This window comes from Rhincodon typus, chromosome 16, assembly GCF_021869965.1.
Source record: "Rhincodon typus isolate 14 chromosome 16, sRhiTyp1.1, whole genome shotgun sequence".
Taxonomy (NCBI): Eukaryota; Metazoa; Chordata; class Chondrichthyes; order Orectolobiformes; family Rhincodontidae; genus Rhincodon; species Rhincodon typus.
Genome location: NC_063347.1, coordinates 22,104,890 through 22,124,861, shown reverse-complemented (window position 1 = coordinate 22,124,861; position 19,972 = coordinate 22,104,890). Strand labels below are relative to the sequence as shown.

Genomic DNA, 19,972 nt, shown 5'->3' with positions numbered 1-19,972 from the left:
GAAGGGTCTAGGCCCAAAACGTCAGCCTTCCTGCTCCTCTGATGCTGCTTGGTCTGCTGTGTTCATCCAGCTCTACACCTTGTTATCTCAGATTCTCCAGCATCTGCAGTTCCTACTATCACTCAACTAAGCCTTTTGGAGACTTTACATCATCTTCCACATAGTTTACAGTGTTTCCAAGTTCTGTACCATTGGTAAACTTTTAAACTGTGGCCAACACATCAATGTCTGAAACATTAGTATACATCAGGAAAAGCCAAGGTTTAAATACTGACCCCTGGTGGTCAGAGAGCTACTCTGCAAACTTTCCTCCAGCATGAAGAACATCCATAAACTTTCACTCTCTATTTACAGTTACTCAGCTAATTCTGTACTCAAGATGCTGAGGCCATTTGTTCCATGAGCTTTAACTTTGCACAAGAATCTGTTGTGTGGCATTGTTACATCCAGAAGGTATTTGATACAAAGAGAATTAAAACACAGTCTAGCCTTATGAAATTCCTTACCTAACACCAAAATTATATTTTCAGTAGGAGTTACTTGATAGTAATCTTTTACCCTCCCTAGCTGAAAAACTTTCACTGTTGCCCTATTTAAGATTAGCCAACATGGTACAAAACAGAATTAAACTAGGACATTTTGGGCCCATCCATTCAACTTGGTTAACTTATGATGCTTCTGCTTTTTTGCCTGAGCAATTTTCTGATGGCAAAGCAAGGTGGTGTAAAAACATAAGCCTAGGAAATACTTACAAAGATCTGTTCCATACTTCAGTCCAGTTTTTGGCACCCAGCCTTTACTTCGGAAGTAGTGATAACCCATGTAATTAGTTTTAAACCCAGGTTGAATCAGACTAAATATTTCCCATAATTTGAGAATAGTCAGAGGTTCCTGAAATGAAATAAAAAAAGAACACCATTATCATATAGAGATAGTAGGAACTGCAGATGCTGGAGAATCTGAGATAACAAGGTGTAGAGCTGGATGAACACAGCAGGCCAAACAGCATCAGAGGAGCAGGAAAGCTGATGTTTCGGGCCTAGACCCTTCTTCAGAAATGGGGGAGGGGACTGCCACCCGAAGGTTGAAGGAACAGCACCTCATATTTTGCTTGGGAACCCTATAGCCCAATGGTACCAATGTGGACTTCACAAGCGTCAAAATCTTCCCTCCCCCAACTGCATCCCAAAGCCAGCCCAACTTGTCCCCACCTCCCTAACCTGTCCTTCTTCCCACCTCAAGCATCTCCCCCATATCCTACCTACTAGCCTCATCCTATCCATCCTCCCTGGACTGACCTATCCCCTCCCTAACTCCCCACCTACACTCACCTTTACCAGCTCCTTCCCCGCCTCTTTGACCTGTCTGTGTCCTCTCCACCTATCTTCTCCTTTATCCATCTTCTATCCGCCTCCCCCTCTCTCCCTGTTTATTTCAGAACCCCCTTCCCCTCCCCCATTTCTGAAGAAGGGTCTATGCCCGAAACGTCAGCCTTCCTGCTCCTCTGATGCTGCTTGACCTGCTGTGTTCATCCAGCTCTACACCTTGTTATCTCTACCATTAGCATATACCAGACATTACCAAACATAACCTCTGTATTTTTAGTAGGGATTAAACCAGATGATACACTTCTAAAAATGCTGGTGTTTCAATCAATGCACCCATTATTTTCATCTTCAAAAATCAGATAGTAATTGTCAGGGTACAAAACATGCTTTCACCCAGGGTTGAGTTTGTAAGCGGAGAATGGATAAGTTAGCACACTTTTGGAAGAGGAAGAGTCTTAATCTTAATGCAGGGCTGCGAAGACCAATTGTACATTTCCTATTACTTCTCCAGTGGAGATCAGCTCATTCAATATTGACTGCAAATTGAATCAGGAATTTTCTTGATTTGCACGGTTTAATGGCTCAGTTGATAAAGTTGCTGAACCATTGACAGTTTTATCATTTTTTATGTAGTGGGAAACACAAAACAAAACTCACCTCATTATGATAAATGGTTAAACATCCTAAAGCATAGACAAGGAAAAAGGCCTGAAACAGTACAGAGTTGGGTATTAATTTACATACATGCGCTATGAGCTTGTCTAACTTTAGTAATCTATCAGGAACAGGAACAGTAACATTGCAAATGTAACTTAAATTAAATAAAACTTCTGTTAATGGTTAAAAAAACGTTTTAACCATATTAAGAACCATGAATTAACAAGTATTAAACTAAAAATTACTGTAAAAATATAAAGAATGATAGTTTATAACCGTTTGATAACAACATGATGCAGCATCATTCAATACATTCACATATAAAAATTGTTCATGTTGTAACAAGATTAAACAGCTGCATTAACCAAACAATTAAATAATTAAATATTATTCTGTAACATATCTTACATATTTTGAATTGAGCAATAGGTATTTGTGTGTATTCAAGTTACATAGTCACCAAACTTTAATTAAAAATGTAACTACCTTTACTAACTAGTTAAAAACTAAAGTTTACATGTCTTTTTTATTTTCTAACTCTTTCATACCTCTTCCAAGCTGAGTTGAAGATATTCAAAAACTTTGAATGGGTTCCTCTTGCAGACTAATCTCTCTGTTACTTCAGGCTAAGTAAAACAATTCATAAGGTGAGTGCAAACCATTTTTTTCAATGAAGCACTTGTAGTTACTTTGTTTTGTATGTGCTCATATGAAATTACAGTGCTAGATAATGAAATAAAATGCAATATAATTAGATGTAGTTATAGTCCCAAGGCAATTTGCTATCACAGAACATTCCACAGGGTCTCAATACCAATCTGCACACTAAAGTGCAATTTATGGTGAAACTATTAAACAAGCCCCTTTAGTCACACTGTAGCCCTCAATCAGAAGTCTTAACTATGGAGTTATCATTCTACAAATTCAGGAGTGTTCCTTTATTCTATTATGCTTATCTAATGCAAACTACTACTGAGCGTGGATAATCCTGAGCATCTAATGAATTTGCTACCACTCAGTACATGCCTTCTATCATTTAAATGAATAAGGGAACAGATTCAAAGGATTCAATGGTTTACTCTTGCCTTTTCAAATGTACACTTTACGGCTGCAGCAGAATTTAAGTTTTAACATAGCCTTCACCGAGTAGGACGTTTCTACGAACTACAATTAGGTTCAAATACAGAAGATGGAATTAACAGCACATTATGATACTGAGTCTGAAAGCTGTATTCCTGAATCACTTGAAATGTTATCCGATTATATCAGGAACCCAATTTGGTGGCAAGGCTGTTTAATTTTGACAAAAAATGAACAACAAGGCTCTTAACAGGCAACCTGTGAATACAGCTGTATTGTACTTACTGAACTGGAAACAATTAAGTGCCACAATCGTGAAGGGAGAGCTGAGCTGAGATCATTTTATAGATTAAAACAAAGAATTGCGAATGCTAAAGATCTGAAATAAAAAACAAACAGAAATTGCTGGAGCAGGTCTGACAACATCGGTGAAGAGAAAGCAGAGTTAATGTTTCAAGACCAGTGACTCTTCTTTTTCTCCACAGTTGTTGCTAGACCCGCTGAGTTTCCCCAGCAATTTCTGATTTTGCTTCATATTATAGATTGTTCAGTTGGGGGTCAGTTTGCTCAGCTAGCTTAAGACACAGAATGATGTCAACAGCATCAGTTTAATTCCCACACTGTGTGAGGTTACAATGAAGAACTCTCTTTCTCAACATCTCCCCTCCTTTGAGGCATCCTGACCCTCAGGTTAAGCCACGACCAATCGTCTCTCTCGAATGAGAGAGCAGCCCTATGGCTGATTCCATAGCAGCCTATGGTTTATAAAGTCAATGGCAACTTTAGATTGTTCAGCGTTAATGAGAGGAATCAAGAGCCAAGCTATTTCTTAGCTAGAATGATGGAGATCTTGAGATTCAGCAGATAAATAAAAATGGAAACCTACAAAAATTTTAAAGTAAGTTAAGATTTTTGAGAAGATGAATGCATCCGGTGGCTTGGAATTTGGAATATTGCAGGTACAGTACTAATTACCTGGATTATTCAAAATGGATTTTGCATTAGTGCTTTTAGTATTGAGTTTGAGACATCCCATATGAAATAAGCTGTATTCAATTGATCTTTGGGTCATAACAGCAACATAATGGCTATATTTCATTGTTAAATTACTGCCACATTGACAACTCACTTCTACTTAACAGATTAGTTTGAATTAATTGTACTGTACTGGAATTCTTCAACAGATAGACACGATGCCTTTAGCAGTGTTTGAATCTGCTTCAGCCACATGATGAGCATTCTAATACACAGTTCTGTAAACATTATACTCACTTTTTTACTCAATTCTTTATCATTAAATGGTAGTATGTTTTCCACCACTAGAACATATTCATGTTCTACGGACATTTTGTTATCTTTAATTGAATTGTACTGCAGAACTTCATTCATATCATCTGGATACTGGCAGCCACAGTGAATAATGAGATCATTATGTCTGGGACAGTGTACTTCTGTTCCAGCTTCCCTCTCAGTTGTTTCACAGTCTGCAGGTCTTGCTAAAGGATTGTAAAGTGCATCACCTTCCAAACAATGTGCCATATTTTGAGTGCTTTTGACAGAATGATTTTCTCCATTATGCATATTTTCAGCTCCTTCACCAGATTCTTCTTTAGCTGTGTAGACTTGGGAGTTGATATTTATTTCTGGTGAATGATCACCAGATTCACTGCTTCTTCTATCACATGATAATTCTATTGGTTTTGTATAATCTTCCAAAATTTTCTCAATGAAAGCATCTTCTAGGCCTTGTTCTTGCAGGAGACTTTTCGCCCACTCTACATGGTGCTGAAACCTGTGGTGATAGTGAAAACACAACAAAGATTTGTTAGTGAGTACCAGCAATAACACTTCCAGGGAAGCTATCCTCAAAAATACAAACTACTCCTTTTAAAAATATATCTTCAATGGTCTGATTGCTTTGTGTTGGAAGTTTACAGAAGTACTCAATACAGCACAATAGCAGTAAAATGGCACTGGGTTGATGGAAACAAGTTGATTTGTGCAGTGTCCTGCATGGTGCTATCCTGTGCTGAACTGCACCATTGTAGAGTGATCCTGGTTGGACATGACACTAAGAACAGAAAGAAATTAAAAGATCGAGACCCATTCATCCTATCCCTTTCACATAACATCTTGCAGCTCCTTGATTTGATTTGATTTATTATTGTCACACGTACCTACGTACAGTGAAAAGTTTTGTTTTGCATGCAGGCAGGGCACAAAGTGCATTAGGATAATAGAACAGAGCGACAAATACAATGTTACGGCTGCAGAGAAGGTGCACAAAGAGCAAAATCACAACTAAGTTTAAAATTTGAGAGGTCCATTCAGAAGTCTAAACAGGGGGGAAGAAGTTATTCTTGAATCTGTTGGTATATGTGTTTAAACTTTTGTATCTTCTGCCTGACAAAAGAGGTTGTAAGAGATTATAACTGGGGAAGGAGAGATCTTTGATGATGTTAGCCGCCTTCCCAAGGCAGTGAGAAGTACAGATGGAGTCAGTGGATGGAAGGTTGGCTTGCACAATGGACTGCGATGTGTTCACAACTCTCTGTAGTTTTAAACAGGCCTGGGCACAGCAGTTGCCATACCACATCATGATGCATCGGGATTGAATGCTTTCTGTGGTGCATCTATAAAAATTTGTAAGAGTCGATATGGACATGCCAAATTTCCTCCTTGTTGGAAAGCCAAGAGGACTTTACTTCAGCCAGACATTAAGTACTTAAAAGAAGTAAGTTAAATACTTAGATCTCATCACATTTCACACCAAAAACAAAGCTCAATTTGTATTATCATTTAAAGTTAAATTAAAAGGAATCCCCTAAGCATTTCATAGTGAAAAAATGGATGCAAAGCAGAAATGAAAAAAGTTGGCCAAGGCACAAACAAATAGGTAGACTTTCAACAAAATACAACATATTGCTGGAAATCTGAAACAAAATAAGAATATACTTGAAGCACCCATCAGTCAGGTTTTCATTCCAGCTTGCTTTCAAAAGGTCAGGATTTCTACAAATAGTTACTGAATATATTTTTAGAGGCACGATAAGAGGAAACAAGGGTTGGTAAATTTAGGAAGGGGGATGGGATAAGGATGTTCAACTGTAATGTTCATAAGGAAATTGGATAAAGGCTTGACAAGGAGCAAACTGCAATGCAATGGAGTCAAAATTGGAGAGTGGGGCCAAGCAGTATCTCTTTCAAAAGATCCTGCACAGGCACGATGGGCCAAATGGCCTTCTTGTGCTCTGCAAGATTCTACAAAATCGAGCTGAGAAGCTCGAGAGGCCTCCTGCTCTGACAGAATGGAGGGACTAGAATACACAGAAGACTAGTTAGTGGAGAAAAGGGCTGCAATATTTGTAGACAGGACAGTGGATCAAACAGTTGAAGCGATTTATAAAACAGGAATGTGATTTGAAAGTGAGGTGCTGCCTAGTAGAGAACCTGCAGTTTGTCACTGAATAGAGTAATTAGTGAGTGGAATATACTCCAGACAGGATACAAACAAGTTGGAGTTTACGCAGAACAAGTGAAATAACAGCATGCAGGCCAGTATCTGAGTCACTCTTTATTTACATGTGTATAGTACATTGGCCCCTGAACTGAGGAATTCTAAATCTCCTGATTATATTGGTCAGCCAGGGCTTTCCTGATTGGCCCAGGTTAACAGCACCAATCATTGACTACAAAGTCAACGAGGTCAACCTGATTCCAATCACTATATCGGTCAATGGCCTAATGATATTATCACTGGACTATCAATCTAGTGATAGTTAATAGATAGACTTTTACTCCCGAGACACGGGTAATATTTTGGGGATCTGGGTTCAAATCCCGCCATGGCAGACAGTGGAATTTGAATTCAATAATAATCTGGGAATAAGAGTCTAATGACGACTATGAAACCATTGCTGATTGTCAGGGGAAAATTAACTATCTAGTTTACTAAGAGCTAGAAAGAACTGCCGATGATGGAGTAAGAGATAACACAGTGTGGAGCTGGAGGAAAACAGGCGGCCAGGCAGCATCAGAGGAACAAGAAAGTTGACAACCCTTCTTCAGAAAGACCCTTGTTCTGAATAAGGGTCCCGACCCGAAACGTCAACTTTCCTGCTCCTCTGATGCTGCCTGGCCTGCTGTGTTCCTCCAGCTCCACACTGTGTTATCTAGTTCACTAATGTCCTTCAGGGAAGGAAATCTGCCATTCCTACCTGGTCTGGCTTACATGTGACTGCAGACCCACAGCAATGTGGGTGTCTCTTAACTGCCCTCTGGGCAATTAGGGATGGACAATAAATGCTGGCTGTGCCCACATCCCATGAATGAATAAAATAAAAGGTACAGCTTTGAGATCAATAAGAAAACTGTTACAGAAATCAGGTACGGAGGTGAAAAAAAGGGGATTACAGGTTTGGCTATTTTGAAAGTGCTGAAGGGTAGAGATAGTTGCATATTGAAAATTAATTTGGAAGAATAGGAATTTCAAAACGGAGTTGCAGACTACCTACGGCAGCCTCGGTGAGTAAACTGGGAAGAAGCAATGGGGATTAATGTTTTCATTATCCCAATATTCAGCAACAGGAGCTTAATTGGCTCAACTGTGATATTAAGTCAGACAGGCATTCCAACAGTGGGGCAATTGTGTTTCTGGGAGAAGTGATGAGGGCAATAGAACACTGTGTTGTGAGCATACGTACAGACAACTGCCTCCAAACCATATATAAAAATAAAACAAAAATTTAGAGATGGAGATCTGAAACAAAGACAGAAATTGCTGGAGAAACTCAGCAGGTATGGCAGCATCTGTGGAGTGAAAACAGAGTTAACATTTTGAGTCTCATGACTCTTCTTCGGATGCAAGTAAACACGACATACACTTTGATAACATTGAAACTCGAAATGGGGAAAAAATAGTTAAAATAAAAATCCTGCATATAAACTAAAATTTCACATATCAAAGGGCAACCCTCCCAAAATCTGTTTAACCTACACCGTGCCAACTTAACGACATTAAACATTCTACTTTTCATATATGATACATTCTCTCCAGCCACTATTTTCACAAACTGTTTTATTCTCCTTACAAAACATACAAGTGATTGGCAAGAGGTTAAAAAAAAAAATTGGTCAACAGTAATGAAATTTATTTAGGGCGTTGTAGAGCTGAATTGCAACAAATGAAAATGACTTCCAAAACAATAAAAAGCAAAGCAGTAGCTGATAAAGATTTTAAGTGGAACAAGAATACTGAATCACATGCTAAAATTGTAATGACAGGCCCAGACTTACTTTGTTGATGAAATTATGGGCATATGCAGAAGATTGGCATCTACAAACAACCAAAAGAATAAAATGAATGCATTTCATCAGTTGTGTAAATCATAACCAATGGTACTATACATTTTATTAAATTATTTGACAAAACTTCTTTGCTTCCAATATGTACTAAAGAACATAAGTTTAAGTGTAATTTGTCTTCCTCTTTGTAAGACATACATAGCCAACTAAGATTACTGCTGCTCTGACAAATGCATATGTTTACAGGAAATATTCTCTCAAATTTAGCATTAGCAGCCATTCTTTAAGGCAAATGTCCACTGTGTCCTATAGATTGTGAATGCATTTATTACCCAATATTTAGTTAAATGAAAGCCTGATCTGGATATTTGTTGCTAAATTTGCAGATGACACAAAGACAGGTGCAGAGAGGTAGTGTTGAGGAAGTGGGGAGGCTGCAGAAGGACCTGGACATGCTCGGAGAGTGGGCAAATAAGTGGTACTTGGAATTCAATTTGGGAAAGTGTGAGGTTATGCACTTTGGAAGGAAGAAAAGTGGCGTAGACTATTTTCTAAATGGGGAAAGGCTTCAGAAATCTGAAGCATCAAAGGGACTTAGGAGTCCGAGGTTAGGATTCTCTTAACGTGAACATGCAGGTTCAATTGGTAGTTCGGAAGGCAAATGAAGTGTTAGCATTTATTTCAAACAGGGCAAGTATACCAAATCAGGGATGTACTGCTAAGGCTGTATAAGGTCCTGGTCAAACCGCATTTGAAATATTGTGAACAGTTCTAGGCCCCATTTTTAAGGATGGATGTGTTGGCCCTGCAGGGGGTTCAGAGGAGGTTTACAAGAATGAACCTGGAGATAAAGGGCTAGTTCACATTAGGAGTGGTTGAGGACTTTGGGTCTCTCCTCGATGAAAATTAGAAGGATGAAACTCATTGAAACTTACAGAACACTGAGAGGCCTGGATAGAGTGGATGTGGAAAAGTTCCTACTAGCTGAAGAGACTAGGACCCAAGGGCACAGCCTGAGGGTGAAGGGATGACCCTTTAGAACTGAGATGAGGAGGAATTTCTTCAGCCTGAGGGTGGTTAATCTATGGAACTCATTGCCACAGAAGACTGTAGAGGCTAGGTCATTGAGTGTATTTAAGACAGAGGTAGATAGGCTCTTGCTCTTTTTATAATTCACTTGTGGACATCGCTGGCTGGCCAGCATTTATTGCCCACCCCTAGTGTTATGGATCTGGCCAGACTCCCTCAAAATATTTTAAGAAGGTAGCCCACACCCTAACTTTTTCTTATTGTAAAGGCAGATGTGAAGTGAATGTGCCAGGTCTGATGCAACTGGTCGGACTACTTGGCTTTAAGCAAAACAAAATGTATTTAAACAATTGAATGAGAGATAGTAGAAACTGCAGATGCTGGAGAATCCGAGACAACAAGGTGCAGAGCTGGATGAACACAGCAGGCCAAGCAGCATCATAGGAGCAGAAAGGCTGACGTTTCGGGCCTAGACCCTTCATCAGAAAAGGGGGAGGGGAAGGGGGTTCTGAAATAAATAGGGAGAGACCAGTCCAGCTCGTCCCTGCCTCCCTAACCTGTTCTTCCTCCCACCTATCCCCTCCTCCCACCTCAAGCCGCACCCCCATCTCCTACCGACTAACCTCATCCCGCCCCCTTGACCTGTCCGTCCTCCCTGGACTGACCTATCCCCTCCCTAAATCCCCACCTACACTCACCTTTACTGGCTCCATCCCCGCCTCTTCGACCTGTTTGTTTCCTCTCCACCTATCCATCTTCTATCCGCCTCCCACTCTCTCCCTATTTATTTCAGAACCCCCTTCCCCTCCCCCTTTTCTGATGAAGGGTCTAGGCCCGAAACGTCAGCCTTTTTGCTCCTATGATGCTGCTTGGCCTGCTGTGTTCATCCAGCCCTGCACCTTGTTGTCATGTATTTAAACAATACAGTTGAAACATGAACAAAAGAGAGTGGAATTTAGAGGAACTTAACAATTGGAAAACCTAACCTACCCGATATAGCAACTTAACTAATTAACTGCTCCAATAAACACACCCCTTAGGAAATAGGTAAATTCAAACACAGATTCTTACAGGCAGGAGGGAATAACATCCAGAGAGATATTTCAGAGAAAGTCAGAAGAATCCTTTACCGAAGCTTGCAACACTTCCGGTACTCAAAACATCTTGTGACTGCTACAGCTTAAAAAAAAAGTAGAAGGAGCCTTAACTGGGAGAACAGGCCACTCCCCTTCCGTTGTTAAACTGTTACTCCTTAGACTCTTTTGCACCTCTGCGTTTACAACCTCTCTTCAAAAAAAACCCAGGACAAAATAATCTTTTTAAAGTGACAGCATTGTCACACCTCCCCACTTAAAAAAATGAACCATCAATATACATAGATGGTTTCAATTTAAATGCCTTAGCTTTATCTATTAGTACACTATATACACTACATTGTTTGCATGCTTAGAGTCATTCACTACTACATTCTATTTCAGTCTGTTTACCCCTGCCACCGAACAACTGGGTAATCCAGAAATGACTTTATTGGTTAGTCTTTGAAATGTGGCGAGCACATTTTTCATACCAAATGGCATGACTTTAAATTGATACAGCTCATTCGGTGTCACGAAAGCTGAAACTGTCTTCACTCTTTCGGATAAAGGTACCTGCCAGTATCCTCGGAGTAAGTCCAACTTATATTTCTAAGTTGCTTGTCCCACCTTCTCAACACGGTCTTCCAAACATGGAATTGGACATGAATCAGACTCTGTGACTGCATTGACTTTGCAATAGTCTACATATAATTGTTGGTTACCATCTGGTTTTGGCTCTATTATTATGGGTGAGCTCCAGTCTCTGCAACTCACTTGGATTATGTTGTCTTGGAACATGCGATCAATCTTTTTTTGAACCTATGTCAACTTTAGCAGGTTAAATCTACAAGGATGTTAACAAAAACAGAAGTTGCTGGAAAAGGTCAGCAGATCTGGCAGCATCTGTGAAGAAAAACAATCAAAGTTAACGTTTCGGATCCATCCGGTGATGGTTGCTGGGAAATACGTCAGTTTATATGCAGAAAACAGGGAGGGGGATAGGGTAGGGAGTAAACGATACGATAGAGCCTGAAGAGAGAGAAGAGCAGTTGGATAGACGAAGGAGTTGATAACGAGCTGGTTAGGAGGGTGAATAGTTGTTAATGGGGACTGTTACTGACTAACAATAGATGGTGTGTAATAGCAGGCTATGTGGTAACCAGACCTGGTGTGTGGGGTAGGGGGCTAGGACGTGGGAGAGTTTAGACCCTAAAATTATTGAACTCGATACTGAGTGCTTCGTCAATCCAACTGCTCTTCTCTCTCTTTGGGTTGTATCCTATCATTTACGCCCTACCCCATCCCCACCATGTTTTCTGCATATAAAACAACATTTTCCCAGCTACCATTAGTTCTGAGGAAGGGTCACCGGACCTGAAATGTTATCTCTGAATTTTTCTTCACAGATGCTGCCAGACCTGCTGAGCTTTTCCAGGAACTTCTGTTTTTGTTCCTGATTTACAACATCTGCAGTTCTTTCGGTTTCTGTAAGGAGGTTACCTAACTGCAACAGCATTTCCTATACCTACATCATGCACAATTAAATTAGTACTTCCCTGCTTATGCCCACATAATGCCCCATGCGATAGTAATAACTTTTTCGGATCATTTCAATTTTACTCTGGAAGGTAACTCAATAATTTATCCCAATTTTTCAGAACTTCCTCATTGTCCAATTTAATTTGAGGTATTTCCAATTCAGAATCATCTGAATTTGGTTCTTTACTGTGTTGTAACCAATAACACATTGTCCTTCTGCTTTCCTTCCCTATCAAACTACCTTTTGAGCATATTCACATGACACATTCTGTGAGATTTCTTTCTATCTGGAGTCCTTATCAAATAATTCACCTCACTCAATCTCCTTTCGATTTGATAAGGTCCACTAAACCTTACTTTTAAAAGGTACACCTATCACTGGAAGTAACACTAACACTTTTATCTCTGTTAGCAAAATTGAGAGTTTTTGATTTATTGTCTGCTTCCTGTTTCAAGATATACTGTGGTATTTTTAAATGCTGTCTAGTCAACTCCCCCACTCTATTTAATCGTTCTCTAAAATTTGACATCGAGTCCAAATATGTGGTGGGAGTTCCAGGTGTTATGCAACTGGTCAAGCCACACGGCTTTAAGCAAAACAAGATTTATTTAACCACTATAGTTGAAACATGAACAAAAGAAAGCAGATTTTAGAGTAATTTAACTATTGGAAAACCTAACTGACCAGATACAGGAACCTAACTAATTAACTGTTCCAATATAGTAACATCCCATAAACACAACCCTCAGCAAAAAGATAAATTCAAATTCAGATTCTTACAGGCAGGAGGGAACAACATCTAGAGAGAGATTTCAGAGGTCAGAGGAATCCTTTACTGAAGCTTGCAACATTTCTGGTACTCAAAATATCTTGTGACTGCTACAGCTAAAAAAACAAGATAAAACCTGAACTGGGAGAACTGGCCACACCCCTTCCTTTGTTAAACTACTCCCTAGACTCTTCTGCACCTCTGCTTTTACAATCTCGCTTCAAAAAAAACCAAAGGCAAAATAACCTTTTTAAAGTGACAGCATTGTCATACTAGTTGCCCTTGAAAAGCTAGTTGTGAGCAGCCTCTTGAGCCACTGAAGTCCGCTTGCTGTAGGTTGACCCATGATGCCCGTAGGGAGAGAATTGCAGTAAAGGAATCAAGGATTACAGGGAGAATGTGGGAGAATGATCTAAAGATGCTACAGACCAGATGGGCCAAATGACCTAATTCTGCTCCTGTATCTTATGGTCCAATCACAAGTTAGCAGTCTCTCACTCACTGTGACTAATAGATATCAAGTACTATCTACCTTTCCTGTTCCTGTTGTCTCAGTTGGCTCTGGATTAACCTTTCCACAAGTTGTGAATTAGCTTCCCAGAATCTCTAATCAAAGCTACAAGCTTAAAAGTTAAACAATTTCTTGGTATGGCAGTTCACAACAAATTTGCTGGCTGGTTGTTATATTGAGCTAGTAGGAAATCATTATTGAAGTCTGGGTTTAACCTATAATCAAATATGTCGAATGTTCTCATTGTCCGAAAACAAACAGTTTCAATGGTTCTCACTTTCCTTTGAGATAGCATACTGGCATTTTGAACTAGCTATTATTCAGGTTTTACAGATTAAGTCCAAATATTTATATTGGAAATCTGGGAATTGTAAACTGACACTGAACTAAACCTTATAATGCCAGACATGAATAAAACTTGAGAAGGCCAAATAGGTAAACATTTTGTGATGTTTTAGATGCATTAACCTACTTTAAAGCCTGTGATATTTGATTTGATTTCTTCAGTTCTGCATACAAGAAACTAGCCTGCCCTTAAAAGTTGCCAAACAAAAAACCAGTTTGGGGATGGGGTGGGGGGGAAATGTTTTAAAATGTGGGATGCAAGGGAAGTGGGGAAGGACCCACATGTGGAGGTCCAACAATGATCCCTCTAAATGTCCTTAGAGTATTACTGGCAGCAGCCACTGCTCCTGGTGGCACTGATGGACTCCAATTACGTGGAAGCTTTTGGAAGGTGGGACTTCCACCTCCTAAGTCCCATTTCTGGGGAGGATCTGATGCTGACTGAACAAGGGCCTAGTAGCACTTAATTTGGGGAGACCTCCCTCACGGTAGCAATGCCAGTCTCCTAACAGTTCTTCAACTGGTGTTTGAAACCTTCATCACTTATATTATATATCAGCCCCACCTAACCACTAACTCAAAGAACTAACCTAGAATAAGTACAGCTTCTTGTCCCACAGACACCATTGAAATGGGGTAGGCAGAAGTGGAAGGAACAAATGAAACATTTTTTTTTGATAAAACAGATCTCTTACTGGTACTGAGTGCAACTAACCTGATGCCAAATTGAATTCAAGTGGTTACTATTCACTGTGGGTGTTCAGTAAAGGACAATTTGCAAATAATCATTTATAAATGACAGATGAAACAAAAGGCCAATAAGTGGTTAAAGAAGATCCTTACCTTTCCATTTGGCAGCTAAAGCGGGGTCTGAAATATTGTAATCTGGTCGGCTTCTCGACAACACCCCTTTTCCAAAATAACCCTTTAAACAGAAGAAATTTAACGAGATTTTCAACATTACCAAACTTTTGATTTCGACAGTTAAACAAAGACCATGCTGTTATAATATAGTAAAACGAGACAGGCCAGTTTGTATCCAGTTAGTCCAACCCCTCTTCTCTTTACTTGTATCCTTGCAATTCTTGTTCTCCTTCAAGTATTAATTCAATTTCCTTTTGAAAGCTGTGATTGAATCTGTATTGACTGCATCGACTGTCCTATCAGACAGTGCACTACAAATCCTACTCACTGTGCCTAAAAAGATTTTCCATCATGTTGCTGCCAGATATTTGCAAATGAATTTAAATCTGTACTCTCTGCTTTCCAACTCATAAGCCATTGGAAACAGTTTCTCCTCATACTCTGTCTGAACTCTTTATGATAATAAACATACCTATTCCTCTCTCAACCTTCACAGTTCTAACGAGAAAATCTAGCCTCTATTAACTATTATTCCACATCTCTGGAACCATTCTAGTAATGGAACACCACCACCTGCAAGTCCCTCTCCAAGCCACTCATCATCCTGACTTGGAAATATATCACCATTCCTTCCTGTCCCTGGGTCAAAATTCTGGAATTCCCCCCTAAGGGCATTGTGGGTCTAGCTACAGCACATGGCCTGCAGTGGTTCAAGAAGGCAGCATCACCACCACCTTCTCAAGGGCAACTGGGGATGGGCAATAAATGCTGGTCACCCATCACACTCACATCCCACGAGTAAACAACAAAAAAGGGGAGACAGTGGTGTAGCCCCTGGACTAGTAACCCAGCGACCCAGGCTACTGCTCCAGAAACACAGAGTCAAATCCAACCACTGCAGCTGGTGAAAGTTAAATTCAAGAAAATAAACTGGAAATAAAAAGTTTGTCTAATGATAATCACAAAACCCTTAATGATTGCTGTAAAAGCCAATCAGGTTCACTAATACAAAAACAAAGTTGCTGGAAAAGCTCAGCAGGTCTGGCAGCATCTGTGAAGGACAAACAGAGTTAACGTTTCAGGTCCAGTGATCCTTCCTCAGATCCTTCCTGTTCTGAGGAACGGTCACCGGACCCGAAACATTAACTCTGTTTTTTTCCTTCACAGATGCTGCCAGACCTGCTGAGCTTTTCCAGAAACTTTGTTTTTGTTCCTGATTTACAGCATCCACAGTTCTTTCGGTTTTTATTCAAGTTCACTAATACCCTTAGAGAAGGAAATCTGCAATCCTTAACTGGTCTAGCTACATGTGATTCTAGACCCACAGCAATGTGGTTGCTTCTTAATTGCTCTCTGAAATGGTCTAGAAAGCCACCCTCAAACCATTAAAAAATCTAAAGAAAGGAATGAAACCAAATGAATCATCTGGTGTCAATCTATCTGTTGCAGATGCATCTGCCGTTGCCACTATCAATAAAAGTGACCACTGCACAGACTTTGTGGAGGTAAAGTTTCATTTTTACTCCATTATCTTGTGTGGCAATTGTGTTAAGTGTGATAGGTGATAGCCAGATCTCACAGAACAAAACTAGGCATCTGTGAGGCACTGTGGGCCATCAGTAGCAGCATTTTATTTAACCACAATCTGTAACCTCATGGCCTGGCATATCCTGGCTATTAACATCAAGCCTGGAGATCAAACCTAGTTCAATGAAAAGTGCAGTAGCACCTGCCAGAAGCAGCACCAGGCATACATACGATGAAGTTACAACACAGGACTACTTGATGCAAAACGGCAGAAGCAGCATACAATAATCAAAGTGATCCCAGAACCAATGGATCAGATCTAAGTTCTGCAGTCCTGTCACATCCAGTTGTGAATGGTGGTGGACAATGAAACGACTCACTGGAGGAGAAGGCTCCACAAATATCCTCATCTTTAAAAAGGGTAGAGGCCAACACACAGGTACAAAAGATAAGGCTGAAGCAATTGAAACTGCTCTGAAGAAGGGTCACTGGACACAAAACATTAATTGATTTCTCTCCACAGATGTTGCCAAACCTGCTGACATTTTCCAGCAACTTCTGTTTTTGTTTGCATTTGAAACTGTGTTCAGCCAGAAGTGCTGAGTGGATGATCCGTCTCGGCATCCTCTTGACTGTGTCACAGTCAGTCTGATTCACGCCATATGATATCAAGAAACAGATGAAGGTACTGGACTCTGTAAAAGCTATAGGTCCTGACAACGTTCCAACAATAGTACTGAAGCCTTGAGCTCCAGAATTAGCTGCATCCCTAGTCAAGCTGTTCCAATACAGCTACAATACTGGAATAAACCTGACAATGTGGAAAATTTCCCAGATATTCCCTGTCCACACAAAGCAGGACAGCTCCAACCTGGCCAATTACCCCCAAAGTCTACTCTCAGTCATCAGCTAAGTAATGGAAGGGACTGCACCAGTTGAAGACAGTGACTCATCTGCACTTTCTCAAAGGCATTATGGATTGGTAATGAGGACTCAAACATCCTATCAATGAATAACAAAAGAAAAACATTAAGTTGGCCATCCTCTCAAATCTTTGCATTCTTCCTAATGTATAGTGCCCAGAATTAAACACAATCCTGCAGTTGGAACCTATAAAGGTTCCTAACTTTTGTACTCAATGCATCAATTTACAAAGTCTGGGATCTCATATGCTTTATTAACTGAATTGTTAGTCTGTCCTGGCATATTCAATGAACTCTTTGTGAAATCCTTCAATATTTTATTTTCTTGCATCAGCCTTTAAAACTGTACAGCTTGGCTTGTATTATCTTACCTGATTCTTCCTATCAAAATGAACCACCTACCTACATCTGACATGTTTTCACATTCCACCTGCAGTCTATGTCCTCTCCTGGCTATCTATCTTCTTCATTGTTTACTATACAAGTTGCGTGTCATATGCCAACTTTGAAATTGTGCCCTGTAACGCCAAGTTCAAGTCATTAAAATAAATGAGAAAAAGCAATGATCCTAAAATACCTTTCCATACAGGGCTTGCATATTGTCTGGGTTCCTCACAATTACATTGTTATTCATAATTTCTGCGTAATAATGTTCTTGTTCATGTGCATTTGATTCTTCTTGTGTTAACGGCACAGGATAAGGAGCTTCGTAAGATTCATACACTCTTCTCTTTCTTTTTGGTGCACAAAAGTTTGCTTCTGCCATAGCACCAAAGATTCCTTTGAAGTAATTTCAGACAGGATGGTTGCTTCAAATTAAAATATTCAGAAGTTAAGGGTTTTACATGGGTAAACAATTACTGAGCAGCTCAGCCAGTTACTAAATTCTCTGAAGTTTCGAGTAAGATAAATGCCAAACACAATTCTGTTGGAAGGTATCACTGCTAATTTATAATGAATCATTTCAGATCTTAAAAGCCATGTATATAGAATACCTACAGTACAGAAAGAGGCCATGTGGCCCATTGAGTCTGCACTGACCTGCTGAAGAACATCCCACACAGACTCAGACGTCCACCCTGTCCCTACAACCCTGCGTTTTCCATGACTAATCCACCTAGCCTGCACATCTATGGACACTACAGAGCAATTTACCATGGTCAATCCACCTAGCCTGTTCATCTTTGGACTGTGGGAGGAAATTGGAGCATCCAGAGGAAACCCATGCCGACACAGGCAGAAAGTGCAAACTCTACTCAGGCAGCCACCCAAGGCTGGAATGCAATCAAGGTTCCTGGTACTATTAGGCAGCAGTGCTAACCACAGTGCCACCATGCTGCGTGTCTCCAGCAAGGTTTTAAACAACTGTTAAAGTACCTATTTTAACAAATGTTAATATACTAGATATATTTTTATCATCAATGCTTGGTCTGCCACTCAAATCCTCTCTAGACAGACGTCACAGACAGTTGCAGCCAATGAAAAGGGGTTTCTTCCTCCTGCAATCCTCTCCACTGAGATTCAGTCATGGAGAATCATGATCGGGCTATACTATACCCAAGAGGGGGGTTTCAGGAATTGTCAATGTGCAGACAGATCTCAGGGAATCAAAGATAACCAGGCATTGGCTGTCTTTTCTACCGACAGGTTCTCCCTCCACTTCTATCCAATTAATTCCCCTAAAACTCCAAAATGTCGTTCTCCATTACTCCTCCATCCCTCTTCTGTCCCTCACTTCCCCTCTACAGTAGGTCTTTCCATAACTTTGGCCATTTCCTCACCCCACTGTATCTACTGTGCCCGCGTATATTATACCTTCCACCTTTCCCTTTCTATTTCTCTCCCCCTCTGCGCCTTTTTCCCCACATGCTTTCCACAGCCACGCGGTTCCCCCTGCTACCCACCGCCCCGTTCATTCCCACCCCCCTGCTCCCACCGTGAGGGTCTGCCAAACCGGTCAGCACGCTGTGAAGTGCCGCAATGTAAGGAAATAAAAGTTCCAACAATTGTTACAGGGACGTTCGGAAAGTCGATACTCCAGGCGCCCATTCACAACAAGCACAAACATTGCTACATTGTAACCACCAGAATACTCACCGCCGTTCCAAACGTGCACACAGTATCAGCCGCCAGTGCAACTCAGAAACATCACCGACCGAACCCTCTCTTACTGTTTCTTCGTTCCCATTGAGTTTCCACAATAAAGTGTCTCGACAGCATTCATCAATTGTGCAATGAAGCTTTCTTTGTCTAATGTATTGAAAACACAAATTAGATTTGTCCTAGCAAATAACTTACGAATGCCTTCATAATTGAGTTTTTAAATTCTTTTTGGAAACTGCCTATTTGCCTCATCTATGATATTTAAACAGGGTGATTGGCACTCTTGAAAGAATCAGACTGGCACTGCACAGAAGCAGGCCATTCGGCCTGCTAAGCCCTGCCAGCTCCCAGCTAAAACAATTAACCTCATGCAATTCTTTTTCTTTCATGTAACAATTCAATTATTTTTTTGAAAGCCAGGGGAATCTGCTTCTACCATACATCCTAGATTCTAACCGCCTGGTGCTTAAAGTGTTTATCCCATTTCCCTAATTATTTCCTTTGCCAATCAAAGTACAGTCCTCTTTCTTGAAGTCCTGCCAGCAAAACACCTACTCTGGCTAGACCCCACATGATTTTAAAAACCATAAGAAAGCAGCCACAGCTCCTCCAATAGCTACCTATTTGATCAAAGTTTCTCACTCCAAAACCATTCTCATGGATCTTTTCTGCATCCTGTCTAACGCTAGTATGTCCTTTCTGAAAATACTTCAGGTGATGCTGAATGTGTGTTTTACATAGCTTTATCATAACTTCCTCAGAGATAGTAAGAACTGCCGATGCTGGAGTCAGAGATAACACAGTGTGGAGCTGGAGGAACACAGCAGGCCAGGCAGCATCAGAGGAGCAGGAAATCTGATGTTTCGGGTCGGGACCCTTCTTCAGAAAAAGATGCTGCTGTATTGTTGAGATAACA

The 19,972-nt window shown here is 40.4% G+C and overlaps 1 protein-coding gene across 4 annotated transcripts in view; it reads right to left on the bottom strand.

Moving 5' to 3' along the window:
* tsen2 (TSEN2 tRNA splicing endonuclease subunit) overlaps positions 1-19,345 on the bottom strand; it is a 27,059-nt gene extending 7,714 nt beyond the window's left edge. Inside the window, exons 1-8 of one of the 4 annotated variants that reach the window (XM_048606591.1) lie at positions 19,051-19,345; positions 17,531-17,762; positions 14,483-14,564; positions 8,361-8,400; positions 4,338-4,857; positions 2,534-2,611; positions 1,986-2,036; positions 753-891 (exon numbers count right to left, since the gene is read on the bottom strand). In XM_048606591.1, the coding sequence (XP_048462548.1) occupies positions 753-891; positions 1,986-2,036; positions 2,534-2,611; positions 4,338-4,857; positions 8,361-8,400; positions 14,483-14,564; positions 17,531-17,719 (1,099 nt within the window). In that variant the 5' untranslated portion in view covers positions 17,720-17,762; positions 19,051-19,345. Of the gene's footprint in view, positions 1-752; positions 892-1,985; positions 2,037-2,533; positions 2,612-4,337; positions 4,858-8,360; positions 8,401-10,469; positions 10,581-14,482; positions 14,565-17,530; positions 17,763-18,889; positions 19,021-19,050 lie in introns of those variants that run through there. The other 3 variants (XM_048606589.1, XM_048606590.1, XM_048606592.1) reach the window with 3 other exon arrangements.
* Between the last annotated feature and the right edge of the window lie 627 nt (positions 19,346-19,972).